Source organism: Lactuca saligna, chromosome 1 (genome assembly GCF_052625555.1).
Source record: "Lactuca saligna cultivar CGN05327 chromosome 1, ASM5262555v1, whole genome shotgun sequence".
Lineage (NCBI taxonomy): Eukaryota > Viridiplantae > Streptophyta > Magnoliopsida > Asterales > Asteraceae > Lactuca > Lactuca saligna.
This window is the reverse complement of record NC_136417.1, coordinates 66,894,792-66,909,322: the sequence shown is the minus strand read 5'-3', so window position 1 is coordinate 66,909,322 and position 14,531 is coordinate 66,894,792. Positions and strand designations below refer to the sequence as shown.

Below are 14,531 nucleotides of genomic sequence, written 5' to 3'. Positions count from 1 at the left end.
CTTTTACTTTATTTCATAGTACAAGCAATATGTATTAGAAAAACCATCAAGTATAGCAATTATTAACTGAAGTGTTTTTCAGTTGAAATGGATATTTATCATACTACTGTTAATGAATTTTCTGCTTTGGGGCAAATATATGAATGGTGGAACATTACAAGTGTTAGAGTATTGTATGTTTGGGAGGACATGGAAAACAACAGGATGCTCTTGTGGATGATAGATCGCCAGGTAAGGTTTTTTTCCAATTAAAATATTCAACTTCTATTAAAAGTTTAATTTTGTAAATAATACCATTACCATTTTGTTATTTACACCAGAGAGAAAAAATATTAGCAATCATACCTCGCCATTTAGTGCCCGGATATCGAAACATGAATCTGAAAGGAAATGTATTCTCTGTGCAACATTTCCAAGTTGATGAATACCATTTGGACAATCCAATGTACCAACAGTACAAAATCTGCACCAGTGATAAGGCGATAATGATAAACCATGCCACAACTTTTACTCGGTTAGTAAGCGATTTTGCCAGTGGATATCCACTTTATCCAATTGTGTCTACTGTCACAACTGTTGCACAAGATCATACAAATAAAAGAAGGCTTGTTGGTATATTTATATCTTTTCTTTAATCATTTTTATATCATCTACTATAAATTTAACAAGAAAATATGTTTTTTAGATGTGGTTGGAAGAATAGTATGGGGAAATCGAATCAGACAGCTGCGATCATTTGAGTTAATTCTCCAAGATGAGACGTAAGTATATATGTATTTAAAAAAAAATTAAAACAACATAGTTTTTTATTAAATTTATTATCATTCATTATAAGAGTTTAAACAGCATTACCTTTTAATAGGGGGAACGTAACAAAGTTATTGTTGTATAACGTACCAGCAAACCTTATGATTAAGGTTATTGTTGCAACATACAACAAATCCATACTCTATGTTTCTTGCATGAAGCTGGTCCACAACAATTTGGGTCAGTTAAAAAATATGATCAGTATATAATTTATATTAATATCAACATATTCCAAATTGTAAATACATATTATTAAATTTTATGCCACATGTTTCATGTTTTTGCAGGTAATTTATTGGTTTCTACTGTTTTAACCGACTTTGATGTTGAACCACAAATGTATGAAGCTGATAGGATTAGAGCTAGATATTGATGAGAGAGTATTAGAAAAAGATTTTCTTGAAAACTTTTTTAATTCCCGTGTTTTCAATTCAGTTGTGGAACTTTTAACACATATGGTTTTACCACATTATATCTTTTATCAGTTTTAAGTTTTATTATTGGTTTTGTTAATTTGTTAACTTTTCATTCGTGAATGTGGTGTTTTTATTTTCTTTTTGACTTACTATATATATATATATATATATATATATATATATATATATATATATATATATATAATTGCTTGTAACTGGTATTGGTTTCATATCGATGGATGTGGATTCGCATATGAAATCAATTGTGTTCGCATATATGAAATCAGTTCGCATATGACATCAATTGAGTTCGCATTTGGTTTTGTGGGTCAAAACAGTTCGCATAAGAAGTTCACGATTTGTTTGAGGTTAATTGATTTTGATTTCGCAAGCTTGGAGTCGGAGATCTGGATTGTGTTCGCATCTATAGAATGCGAGGAGAATTTAATGGTGATATTCAGTTCGCATTTGGTGACACAAGTACGTGGTTGATGATTTTTGGTTGGTTCGCATTTGAAATCAGTGGGTTTCGCATTTGGGTTCGTATCTGGGTTTCTCAAACAACTGAAATGCGAATATGAGACAACTGATTAATTTCTCAGTTAATGCGATGAAATGCGAATGAACTCAAAGACGGATGGATGCAAGATGCGAAGAACTTGAATGAAAATGCGAAGTTTTTAATGTATAAATGCGAATTGGGGAAGAAAGCTAAGAGTTTCGCATTTGGCACCTGATCTTTTCAAGAAATAATATAAGTGGTCCAACTTCGCAAAATGGGGTCATAAAAAGACAAGTGCAGAATTTTCATTTCGCATCCCTGTAGTTGGACCACTTATATTATTTCTTGAAAAGATCAGGGGCCAAATGCGAAACTCTTAGCTTTCTTCCACAATTCGAATTTATACATTAAAAACTTCGCATTTTCATTCAAGTTCTTCGCATCTTGCATCCATCCGTCTTTGAGTTCATTCGCATTTCATCGCATTAACTGAGAAATTAATCAGTTGTCTCATATTCGCATTTCAGTTGTTTGAGAAACCCAGATACGAACCCAAATGCGAAACCCACTGATTTCAAATGCGAACCAACCAAAAATCATCAACCACGTACTTGTGTCACCAAATGCGAACTGAATATCACCATTAAATTCTCCTCGCATTCCATAGATGCGAACACAATCCAGATCTCCGACTCCAAGCTTGCGAAATCAAAATCAATTAACCTCAAACAAATCGTGAACTTCTTATGCGAACTGTTTTGACCCACAAAACCAAATGCGAACTCAATTCATGCAATTCCTATTTTTTTTTTTTTAAGAATCTACAAAAATAATAATTAAAATTGAATTACATGTAAAACCAATTCAAAACAAAAAATCTTATTTTGTTTCCCGGTATAATTTTGAATACTTTTCAACTAATAAGATAAAAGTAAATCAAAATGGATTACGAATTTTCAAATTTTATTATAAATATACACATAAGTATGAACTATATGTAATCCTTTCATAACAAACTTTTAACCTATATATATATATATATATATATATATATATATATATATAGATATATATAGAGAGAGAGAGAGAGATATTTGCGTAGTAGATGAACCATAGGCGCCAATTGCAAACATATTCTATAATTATAATTTAACATATAAGAAGGCTTCATCGGTTCTACAGTCTGCTACTGCGTATGTTTACTATTTACGATTTTTACTTTCTCGATTATACACCATTCACACTCACTTTGTGTTCCTTTGTACATGCATAAACTACATATATTCTATCGGCTTCACAAAAACCATCTGCTCTATCGGATTCATCAAAATCAAACAGGTATGTGTATTTAACTTTAAATTATCTCTTATTCAAGTACTATATGATGAAAAAGTCTACTATTTATAGTATTTTTTTAGTTAGATGCAACGTGTTTCAAAGTAACTAGCTTCACCTAAGAAAAGAAGTATCATCAAACCAATATATGTCGGCAACTCAAGCATCATCTCCTTATAGACCATTCACATTACCAGAAACACATAAATAAAATCTGGTTTTGATCTAAACTATTATAACAAAAACAAATGGTAATAAATTTCGTATTTGAATAATCATACTTTTTGATTTGTTATGTATAAAATAAAGTATACATTTTTTTGTGTGTTTTACAGTTTGCAATGAGGTTTGACGGTAAAGAAAATAAACATAATAATGTTATCCAAATTGATGCAGAAAATACAAAAGGTATATCACATATTTACAATCATTATTAGTATATCATCGTTATACATTATTCATTTAAAAAAATATTGCAGAAAAACGAAAAGCATATAATAAGGCATGTTACGAACGACGAAAGGAGAAAAACAAAATGAGACGAATAGCTAATGGGGAAGGAAATAGTCAAAACGCAACATTTTTGTCAAATGTGCCAACAGTAAATAGGAATCTGGTGGATATTACCAATGCATCTCCTACATGTGTAATGGATTTTGGTCAAAAAAAGTTGATTTATAATAGAAACCCTTATCAACGTCAGACGGAACCAACCATAACAAAACCAGGTAACTATGTCTGAAGTTATCATATTACAATCTAAGTAGTACAACATTACATTTAACCATAATCTTTCATAATTTACATTCTTAATGAGAAATTTTTGTTTATACGTAGGTATTCAAAGTCAGCCTGACGTAATACTACCTCCACGCGATGAATTGATAACTCAAATTTCAACATCAATAGGTCAGTATTTGATTTTTACCGAAAAATATCATATATATTGGCTAATAATTATGTGTAATTATTTTAATTTTATTTATATTACATTTAACTAATGAATAAAATGTCTACAGATCCACAAGGTTGTATCCATGGCAATGTCACTCCATCAGTACAAAATGGTAGCATCTCGGATGATCCATATAGTTTTGTTTTCGCCGGTATCCGTAAAAAACATCGTGTGGTGAAGTTCAATGATATATGTAGTTATTGTGGGGCAAAACGACTACAATTTGAATCTGCTGGCTTTTGTTGCATGAGTGGAAAGACAAAGTTGGCAGACTCATCTATTCCTGACGAATTACACAATCTTTTCACCTCAGAAACAAAATTAGGCAAATTGTTTAGAAAGAATATACGTGCATACAACACCAACTATTCATTTGCATCAATGGGCGTAGAAGTGGATGAATCGATGGCCAATATGACATCTGGGGTATACACTTTTTGTGTGAATGGAGGGATATACCATAGAATCGATCAGTTAGTTCCAAGGAAAAAGGATGAACCTAAGTTCTTACAATTGTATTTTTACGATGTTGAAGCTGAGATGTCAAATAGACTCGAATGGAAGAATCTTGCTAAACCAATTGTTGAAATTTTGACTCGCGTTCTTGCTACAAACCCATACGTTGCAATATTTCGTAGCCTTGCTGATCTAGGACCGCTCGACAATTACAGAGTCACTTTAAATGCATCAGTAGAACTAGACCAAAGGGTGTACAACCGGCCAACCACATCCGAGGTTTGAAATTAATTATGTACATATGTTTTTGAGAAAAAAGATGTTTCATGTATTAAATATAACTATGCAAATTACGTACCAGTTTTAATCATATTTTTTCTATTGTATAATTTCACAGGTTGCTGGTATTTGGATTGAAGGCAATGACAACATAACCGCATATAAAAGAAGTATTATAGTATATGGAAGGTCCGACAAACCAAAAACAATTCAATCTTATTGGGGATGTTATGACCCATTGTGTTATCCTTTATTCTTTCCAAATGGTGAGCCTGGATGGCATTCTAACATACTAAGGCAAGGGGTTTCATTCAATGAGATGGTTAATGACGACCAAATCTTCGATGAAGATCTAGAAGGTACGCATAGCCACAATTTTAATATTGTTAAATTTTACAAATGTAAAAATTGATATAATTTATTCAATTTAATCATTATGTAGAGACTGATATAAGAACGGGTAGGAAAACTGTAACTATGCGGGAGTACTACTGTTACAAGTTGCAGATTCGATCAAACTTGAACGTAATTATGTTAGGAGGGAGATTATTACAACAATTTGTGGTAGATATCTACATCAAGATTGAGACTTCGCGTTTGGAATTTTGTAGAAAAAACCAATCTACAATAAGAGCGGAGTTATACCAAGGTGTTGTGGATTGTGTCAATGCCGGTGAGGTACAAGCAAGTATGATTGGGCAACGTGTTGTTTTGCCAGCAAGTTTCATCGGAGGTCCTCGTGACATGCGACGACGATTTCTCGATGCTATGGCTTTAGTTCAAGATGGAGGGAAACCTGATATATTCCTTACAATAACGTGCAATCCGAATTGGCCTGAAATCCAAAATGAGTTACTTCATTTTCAAACAGCACAAGATAGACCAGATCTGGTTGCAAGAGTTTTTCGTGCTAAGTTACATGACCTTAAGGAACAACTCTTGAAGAGGCACGTCCTTGGTGTGGTGAGTGCATATGTTTATGTAATAGAGTTCCAGAAACGTGGTTTACCACATGCTCATTTTCTCTTAATAATGAAACCTGAATGGAAGCTCACCAATACAGACCATTATGACAAGTATGTGTGTGCCGAAATTCCAAACCCGACAAAGTATCCTATACTACACGATCTGGTCAAATCACACATGATACATGGTCCTTGTGGTACATTAAACAAAAAATGTTCTTGTATGCAAGGTGATCCACCAACCTGTCGTTTTAGATACCCTCGACAATTCAACGAAGCCACAACACAAGGAAAGGACACATATCCGGTTTATCGAAGGAGAGATAATGGAATTGCTGTGAATAAACAAGGTATTATGATGGATAATAGATGGGTTGTCCCATATAACCCAAAGTTGTTGATGATGTTCAACTGCCATCTAAATGTTGAGGTTTGCTCGAGTATAACATCAGTGAAATACATCTTTAAGTATATTTACAAGGGTCACGACAAGCAAGTTATCCATATTGATCCAGATGCACAACCTGTTGTTATCAATGAGATAAAACGTTTTCAGGATGCACGATACGTCTCCGCTCCAGAAGCAGTATGGCGAATTTTTAGCTTTTCTCTTAATCAAATCCACCCTAATGTGATCACTTTGCAATTGCATCTTCCAAACCAACAGTTGGTTAGGTTCACTGATGATGATGCAATGAAATCAGTTGTTGAGAGGGAGAAAGATAAGAGATCAATGTTGACTGCATTTTTCAAGATGAATAAAGATAACGTTAATGCAAGAGAATATTTATACAAAGATTTTCCCAAACACTTCACATGGAATAAAGAATCGCGTCTATGGAATCCTCGAAAAGTATCACGAGCAGTTGGTCGTTTGGTTTCTGCAAATCCTGCTGAAGGTGAGCGATACTATCTACGTGTGTTATTATGTCATGTTAGGGGTCCTACATGTTTTGAAGATCTGTACACAGTCAATAACGTAAGACATCCCACATTTCGAAAAGCGGCTCTTGAAAGAGGGTTAATAGAGACAGATGATAGTTTATCGCAGTGTCTTGTAGAGGCCTCCTTGTTTCAGTTTCCAAATGCTCTCAGAAGGTTGTTTGCAACGATATTAGTTTTTTGTGATCCTGGAGATGTTCGCAAGATATGGAATTCCCACTACAATTCTCTCTCCGAAGATTATAGTAGACAATACGATAATGTCAATCGAGTACAAAATATGGTCCTTACAGACATAAGCGTATTCCTACAGTCTATGGGTAACAAGCTTGATAACTTTGATCTCCCGACTGTAAACACCGATTTGAATTTTCAGTCTGGAGTTTTTCGAGAGGTACAAGAAGAATGCTCTATAATTGTGGAAGATGACCATTTGCGTGCCAAAGAGTTTCTCAATCCTGAACAAAAATATGCATATGATGAGATCATGAGGCATGTGTGTACTGATTGTACAGGAGTGTTCTTCATAGATGGTCCTGGCGGAACAGGAAAAACATATCTGTACAAAGCTTTACTTGCTAATATACGCAAACTTGGTCATATTGCACTCGCCACAGCTTCATCGGGTGTTGCGGCTAATAACATGCCTGGGGGGAGAACAGCTCACTCGCGTTTCAAACTTCCTCTAACTCCAGATAATAACTCATTCTGTAGAATCCAAAAACAAAGCGGTACCGCTCAACTACTTCGGCTTGCAAAAATAATCATATGGGATGAGGCATCGATGGCAAAGTGACAGGTGGTGGAGGCGTTTGATCGGACAATGCAAGATATCACTGGGGTGGCACTCCCTTTTGGTGGAAAGATAATGGTTCTGGGAGGCGATTTTAGACAAGTATTGCCAGTCGTAAGACGTGGGACACGAGCACAAATTGTAGACTCTAGCCTACGAATGTCGCCTCTTTGGTCTTCGATTATAAAGTTGCGGTTAACAATAAATATGAGAGCACTTACTGATCCATGGTTCTCAAACTTTCTATTACGGGTTGGTGATGGAGTTGAAGAAACAGTGGACGGAAGTTTTATTCGCATCCCTGATGATATGGTCATTCCATACACTGATAAAGAAAAATCATTAGATTCTTTGATTGATGCAGTGTTTCCCTCATTGGAATTTAATAGGTCTGAATCAGATTATATCATATCGCGGGCAATATTATCTACAAAAAATGATAGTGTCGATGCGATTAACGATTACATGATCGATCGATTTCAAGGAGAAGAGAGAATTTACTATAGTGTCGATGAAGCCATAGATGATAAAAATGGCTTCTATCCGTTGGAATTCTTAAACTCGATCAGTGTTAGTGGTTTACCTCCGCATTACCTTCGATTAAAAGTTGGATGTCCGATAATACTGTTACGGAATATTGACCCAGCAAATGGGTTGTGTAATGGCACCCGATTGATATGTAGAAGCTTTCAGCAAAATGTTATTGATGCAGAAATAGCTGTTGGTCAACATGCAGGAACAAGGATATTTTTGCCTAAGATTCCTTTATGTCCATCTGATGATGATATGTTCCCATTCAAGCTAAAGAGGAAACAGTTTCCTATTCGATTGTGCTTTGCAATGACAATCAATAAAGCTCAGGGACAAACAATTCCATATGTAGGTATCTATCTTCCAGAACCAGTATTCTCGCATGGACAACTTTATGTTGCATTGTCCAGAGGGGTTTCACGTTGCAATACAAAAGTATTAGTACAGCCTAACGAAAATTCAAAAGGTGATGGGGTTTATACAGCAAATGTGGTGTATAAAGAAGTATTGCACGATTAATATTTTGTATTGTCTTGACTGGTTGCTTTTTATTGGTTATTTGATGCATGATGTAACAAATAACACCATAGTTTGATTATATTGTCTTCAACATGTACTTTTTTTTAACATAACAATTTTGTAATGGAAACATATCACCGAAAGAACTCACGTGCCCCGCCGCTTTGCGCGGGTAGACGGCTAGTATATATATATATATATATATATAGGTTCAAATGTTTTTAACAAGTATTATGCTTAAATGCACAATAGAAATTTAAGAAAATATAAGAGTATAATAGTAATCTATACTATAATTAATTATGGTAAATTAATAAAAACAATTAATATCCCCTTTTAAATTAGGATATCAGTTTGAAAACCTCACCCCCATCAGATTAGGGTTTTACGCACCTGGTAATCGATCGTTGAGATGCACTGGTGTCGCATTGAGTGTTGAAGCAGGTTTGATTTGTGCTTGTTCGCCTGGAACGGGTGGTCGTATAGTGGCTTTGGTTGGTGGGCCATGCACAGAAGGCTCTTTAAGTTCTTTCCTTCAAATATTATTTTAATATTTTTTTTATCATATTTTGCATCAAAATTAGTACCGATCATTTACGGAGCACTTTTTGATTTTTTTATAACATTTTAGATAAATAATTAAAAAGACCTCAACGTCAAAATTGATCATTTACGAAATAAATTTTGAATTATCAAATCGATATTACAACGAAATACTTAATAAATGCAATGTAGTTATGTTAGTTTACGAATTCATATACTTGAGTGAACTAATTTTTATTAGATTATATATCCGTAATTTAATTAGCAACAACAACAGATTTATTTGATATTGTACCAAATTATAAATATAATAGTTTATAACTCGTTGGAACTACGGTTACAAAATTAATTAAAATTTCATTTTAAAAATTTAAAATTGTTAATCTATTATTTTAAATAAATTATCAGTTAAGAGATATTTTTATTAGTTATGTAAAATTATATTCGTTGATTCAAATAAATATATGAAATTAATTTTCAATTTATATTAGACAATTTTTATTTGTGAATTAATGTAAACAGTAATATAAAATTTAAAATGGAAAATAAAAAATAAACAGATTGACAAGTAATATCATATTAATTATGAGGTGTAATAAATTTATAATGGATAATTAATTAATTGATAAGTAACATCACATTAATTAGGATGTCTAATATGAAACAACTACTAGTATAAGGATAAAAAACTAAACTTTACTTGTGAGTAATAACTACTGTATATGATTTTATGCATGATGTATAAGTGTTTAATGCAGGAAGTCCAAATTAAATCCCCCAACTTTTTATAATTCTTCACTTATAACCTATACTTTGTATAACATGTCACTTGCAACCCCTCTATTTTGTAAAATGATATTTTTTATTTATTTACTTTTTAAAATATCTCTTTCACTCCCTTTACATTCAACTTTGTATTATATCACTTTCAACTTTTCAATTTCTAAACTTTTGTATTTATTTTGGTCCTCGTAAAATTTATTGTAGCTAATAGTACAAGTGGTAACCCCTTCAACTTTACTTTGTAAATTATCACTTCACCCCCCTCACCTTCAACTTTATAAATTATCATTTTTACCCCCTTTATTTTCTAAATTTTTGTATTTATCTCCGTCCCGTTCATTGTAACTATTAATACAAGTGGTAACCCCTCTATTTTTAAAATATAAATTACACCCCTTCTACCTTCAACTTTGTAAAATGTTACTTCCACCTCTCATTTTTTAAGTTTTTGTGTTTATCTCCGTTCGGTAAAATTCACTAAAATTGACTGTAGTGAATAGTACAAGTGGTAATGCACAATATACAAGCATATCAATGCTTAAAGTATAGTTTTAAACCCTCAACTTCGTATATTCTGTCATTTTAAACCCTCATATTTAGTAAAATGATTTTTTTTTCATACTTTTACTTTTTTAAAATATCCCTTTCACCTATTCGTTTTCTAAACTTTCGTGTTTATCACGTAGTATATATAAATATGATTTTTCCTTCTATACTCTGTAAAATGCATTTTCCACCCCTCTATCCTTTAGAAATTTACTTTACTCTCTCAATAGAAAAAATCACTATAGCTGATACTATTTTATATAATCCGTTACTTGCAACCCCTCTATTTTATAAGATAATATTTCCGTCAATTTACTTTTTAAAGTATCACTTTCACCTCCTCCAACTCCAACTTTGTAAAATATCACTTTTACGTCTTCATCTTTTCTCCTCAACTTTGTATTATCCATCACTTGGAACCCTTCTATTTTATAAAATGATATATTCTATCTTTTACTTTTTAAAATATCACTTTCACCTCCTTTGTCTTCAACTTTCGAAAATTTCACTTTCACTCATTCGTTTTCTAAACTTTCGTGAGTATTTAGTATCCCCGTAGTATATATAATTGTAATTCGTAACAAAAACTCTTAAAAACCCGTGGCGAAGCACGAGCTCAATTGCTAGTTTAATACATAAGATGATAAACAATAAATGAAACACAATGACATATAAGTCATAAAAAAAAGTAGTACATAAATAGATAATAGACAAAATTGCAAGTTTGGTCCCATGTGGTATGTCAAAAATTGAATGTTTGGTCCAAAAAGTTTTGGGATTGCACCGATAGTCCAAAAGCTTTGATTTGTTGTGGAATTGATCCAAAGGCTTAACAGCCGTTTACCCCCTCCGTCTGTGTGAGGGTATTTTTGTCAATTCACGCCCATTCCTTTGATATCTTATTAAATTAAACTGGTGGTCCAATTCTACAACAAATCAAAGCTTTTGAACTATCGGTGCAACCCCAAAACTTTTTGGACCAAACATCCAATTTTTGACATACACACGACCAAACTTGCAATTTTGTCTAGATAATAGAATAAAAAAAAAAAAGAAATAATAAGTTGGTTAACTAGTTTCATACGAGTCCACATATAAAAATGGGCAAGAATTCGAAACCCCATCCACTTTGGTGGGAGTCAAATGGAAGTGATATGTAGCTCCTCTTCCGTCTCCGTATTCGTCTCCCCGCGCAACAATCTCTGTTTCGCTCCTAAGGTATGCGCTCATCCTTAATTTTTCTTTTGATTAATTCCATTTTCACAATTTCATTGCAATCAGTTATAGAATCCTTCTAATTTTGTTCGAATTTACTACCACATTCAACACATTAACTTGACCTAGATTACATTGTTGCCTTTTTCTATACTTCAATCGCTTTATCCATAGCAATCCTTAATTGTTACCGGAAAGTATAAATTGCGTGTAATTCGAGTAAGTAAAGTTGTAAAATGTGAAATTATCATGGAATGGCGATGAAATCACACAGTTATACTATTGTTCACGTTTTTGGATGTATTTTTTCTACAGGTGCTTCCATGGAACTCTTTACTTGTTAGCTCTGTAAAACGTCAAATTTGTAACTCGATTTCATGTGTAAGCTTAAATGCTAGCAATAGATTAGGAGCTTTCAACCCTAACAAGCAGCAGAACGGAAGTTTCTTCTGGTTGATAAGAAGGTTCAACAAAAGATTCGCTTTCCAACATGTTGTGCTTTTTAGGAGGAATGGAAGGTTATTAACGAAGTTAAGGAATCATACTATCAACCTTCGGAAACTAGTGAAGAGTTCTGAGAAACTTAAAGATCTGTTTCCAGTTCTATTTGTCCGAATTATCTTGGGAATGATGATCTTTATGGCAATCACTATTCCTGTTAGCAAATCTCCTTCCTGTAAGTTTTTGATCTTTACATTTTTCTTCAAGGTATGAAGATCTCCAATTTTATTCTGAGTTGATATGTAGGGGCACTCACAGAGGAGAATCTTTTATTCCTTGAGGCATGGAGAACAATTGATCGTGCATATGTTGACAAAAGCTTCAATGGTCAAAGTTGGTTTAGGTACAGAGAAAATGCACTGAGAAATGAACCAATGAACAATCGTGAACAAACATGTAAAATTTCATTCTTTTACACTTCCACATTTCTTTCATTTTCTTTACTAATAACAATTCTCTAAAACATGTTTCTATCTTGGCATTCAGATGCAGCAATAAAGAAGATGCTTGCCACCTTAGATGACCCTTTCACCCGTTTTTTAGAGCCTGAAAAGTTCAAAAGTTTAAGGGTATGAAAAATTGAAAATGAAGCTGACTATATTTCAATGAGATTTACTTTCTTTTTTTTTAAACAAATATGTTTTATGAAGGCAGTCAGGAACACAAGGTGCACTTACAGGGGTAGGATTGTCAATTGGTTACCCAACTGGAAATGATGGAGCTCTTTCTGGACTTATGGTTATTTCAGCTTCTCCAGGTGGGCCCGCAAGTCGGGCTTCCATTGCCCCTGGTGATTTAATTCTAGCCATTGATGATTTTAGTACAGAAACAATGGATATTTATGATGCAGCTGAACGTTTACAGTAAGTTATATATTATCAAATAAAGAAATAGATATTAAAAAAATTTTAAATCTTGAAGTTAGTTATAAAAAATGTAACTGATTTGCAGGGGGGCTGAAGGAAGTGAAGTACAGTTAAAGATACAAAGTGGGCCCGAGATAAAGCAGTTATCTTTAACGTATATCATTCTTTCATTTAAATTATAAATTTATAACAAAAAATGTGTATTGAGATTAAAATTATGTGATATGAAGGAGGGAAAACATTTCACTAAATCCAGTGAGGTCAAGAGTGTGTGAGACACCTGGCATGGGGAAGGGTACCTCAAAGATTGGATACATCAAATTAACATCATTCAACCAAAATGCTTCTGGTAATATTTTATAAGCAATTCTTTTACTATATTAATTTTTTTTATAAAAATTGCTTCCAACTTGTAACAAATTTTACTCTTTCTAGCTGCTGTGAAGGAAGCAATTGAGACTTTAAGAAGAGACAATGTTGATGCATTTGTCTTGGACCTTCGCAACAATAGGTAATAATATTTTATAAAAAATAAAAATTAGTGTTTTTTGGGCTTCATTTTTGTAACACTTTTTAAAAAGATGATAAAATTTTTGATGCAGTGGTGGTCTTTTTCCTGAAGGAATTGAAATTGCTAGGATTTGGTAAGCCTTTTTGTTCTCCTAACTTTCTGTATTTAAGTTGTTCTTTTTGTATCAAGTCAAAAAGAACTAAAAAAGATTTTTCTTTTTTATTTATTTTTAATTTTTAAAAATTATATGAAACAGGTTGAACAAGGGTGTGATTGTGTACATATGTGATAGTCGTGGAGTTAGAGATATATATGACACTGATGGAACAAATGCAATAGCAGCTTCAGAGCCTCTAGCTGTTTTGGTAATGCTAATAATTTTAATAATCAACAAGGGCAAATTTGGAAAAAAGTCAAAAAGAAAATTAAGTGTTTTTGTGTGTGTTTTAGGTGAACAAAGGAACTGCAAGTGCAAGTGAGATATTGGCTGGGGCATTGAAGGATAACAAACGTGCAGTGCTTCTTGGGGAACCTACTTTTGGCAAAGGGTAATAAAGTAATTTTTCATTTAATGTTTTGTTCTCTTTTAGAAAGTCAAATATATTTATTTAATTTTTAATTTACAGAAAAATACAATCGGTTTTTGAACTCTCTGATGGCTCTGGCTTAGCTGTTACTGTTGCTCGTTATGAAACCCCTGATCACATTGACATCAATAAGGTATGTATGTATGTATGTATGTATGTATGTAGGTATGTATGTATGTATGACCAAATTTTGTATTGGTGTTGAGGAATGTAGGTTGGGATAACACCTGATCATCCATTGCCAGCATCATTTCCAAAGGACGATGATGGTTTTTGTGGGTGCATAGGGGACCCAGCATCTGGATGTTTTCTAAACAAAGTTGGATTATTTTCAAGATGATAAATTAAAGACTTGTGTTATGTAAATTAAAACTCCATTAAGCATTCATTTTGATTGTTGCTTACTTGTTAACGATTCAAATGTGTATAGTTTTGAAAGAAATATGAAAAAATAAAATGAAGTGAAACTCTTGTTATGA

At 33.0% G+C, this 14,531-nt stretch overlaps 4 protein-coding genes across 4 annotated transcripts; all 4 read left to right on the top strand.

Moving 5' to 3' along the window:
• The first annotated feature begins 87 nt into the window (after nucleotides 1-87).
• On the top strand, nucleotides 88-1,252 carry LOC144998971 (uncharacterized). Its single transcript, XM_078958679.1, has 5 exons — nucleotides 88-231; nucleotides 321-612; nucleotides 686-761; nucleotides 863-987; nucleotides 1,095-1,252. The coding sequence occupies exons 1-5, from the start codon at nucleotides 88-90 to the stop codon at nucleotides 1,178-1,180; spliced, it is 723 nt and encodes a 240-aa protein (XP_078814805.1). The 3' UTR covers nucleotides 1,181-1,252.
• A 2,056-nt stretch (nucleotides 1,253-3,308) lies between these two features.
• LOC145007756 (uncharacterized) lies at nucleotides 3,309-7,453 on the top strand. The gene is made up of 7 exons (XM_078966540.1): nucleotides 3,309-3,323; nucleotides 3,396-3,468; nucleotides 3,540-3,788; nucleotides 3,898-3,969; nucleotides 4,080-4,750; nucleotides 4,869-5,109; nucleotides 5,193-7,453. The coding sequence occupies exons 1-7, from the start codon at nucleotides 3,309-3,311 to the stop codon at nucleotides 7,451-7,453; spliced, it is 3,582 nt and encodes a 1,193-aa protein (XP_078822666.1).
• Nucleotides 7,454-7,480: 27 nt separating this feature from the next.
• Nucleotides 7,481-9,051, top strand: LOC145007740 (uncharacterized). Its single transcript, XM_078966539.1, has 2 exons — nucleotides 7,481-8,265; nucleotides 8,877-9,051. The coding sequence occupies exons 1-2, from the start codon at nucleotides 7,481-7,483 to the stop codon at nucleotides 9,049-9,051; spliced, it is 960 nt and encodes a 319-aa protein (XP_078822665.1).
• Nucleotides 9,052-11,459: 2,408 nt separating this feature from the next.
• LOC145038970 (Peptidase S41 family protein) lies at nucleotides 11,460-14,531 on the top strand. Its single transcript, XM_078987157.1, has 13 exons — nucleotides 11,460-11,590; nucleotides 11,903-12,263; nucleotides 12,335-12,484; nucleotides 12,575-12,657; nucleotides 12,743-12,951; nucleotides 13,040-13,108; nucleotides 13,185-13,303; nucleotides 13,390-13,465; nucleotides 13,557-13,598; nucleotides 13,722-13,830; nucleotides 13,916-14,013; nucleotides 14,092-14,185; nucleotides 14,267-14,531. The coding sequence occupies exons 1-13, from the start codon at nucleotides 11,516-11,518 to the stop codon at nucleotides 14,390-14,392; spliced, it is 1,611 nt and encodes a 536-aa protein (XP_078843283.1). The 5' UTR covers nucleotides 11,460-11,515; the 3' UTR covers nucleotides 14,393-14,531.

Excerpts from the sequence above, each read along its gene's own strand:
- LOC145007740 (XM_078966539.1), top strand. The coding sequence starts at position 7,481 with ATGCAAGATATCACTGGGGTGGCACTCCCTTTTGGTGGAAAGATAATG. Across the intron at positions 8,266-8,876 it reads TTCAAGCTAAAGAGGAAACA|ATTAGGGTTTTACGCACCTG; the intron begins GTTTCCTATTCG and ends CACCCCCATCAG.
- LOC145007756 (XM_078966540.1), top strand. Across the intron at positions 3,789-3,897 it reads ACCAACCATAACAAAACCAG|GTATTCAAAGTCAGCCTGAC; the intron begins GTAACTATGTCT and ends GTTTATACGTAG. Across the intron at positions 5,110-5,192 it reads CTTCGATGAAGATCTAGAAG|AGACTGATATAAGAACGGGT; the intron begins GTACGCATAGCC and ends ATCATTATGTAG.
- LOC144998971 (XM_078958679.1), top strand. The coding sequence starts at position 88 with ATGGATATTTATCATACTACTGTTAATGAATTTTCTGCTTTGGGGCAA. Across the intron at positions 613-685 it reads AAATAAAAGAAGGCTTGTTG|ATGTGGTTGGAAGAATAGTA; the intron begins GTATATTTATAT and ends TATGTTTTTTAG. Across the intron at positions 988-1,094 it reads GCTGGTCCACAACAATTTGG|GTAATTTATTGGTTTCTACT; the intron begins GTCAGTTAAAAA and ends ATGTTTTTGCAG.
- LOC145038970 (XM_078987157.1), top strand. The coding sequence starts at position 11,516 with ATGGAAGTGATATGTAGCTCCTCTTCCGTCTCCGTATTCGTCTCCCCG. Across the intron at positions 12,952-13,039 it reads GATGCAGCTGAACGTTTACA|GGGGGCTGAAGGAAGTGAAG; the intron begins GTAAGTTATATA and ends ACTGATTTGCAG. Across the intron at positions 14,014-14,091 it reads GAACCTACTTTTGGCAAAGG|AAAAATACAATCGGTTTTTG; the intron begins GTAATAAAGTAA and ends TTTAATTTACAG.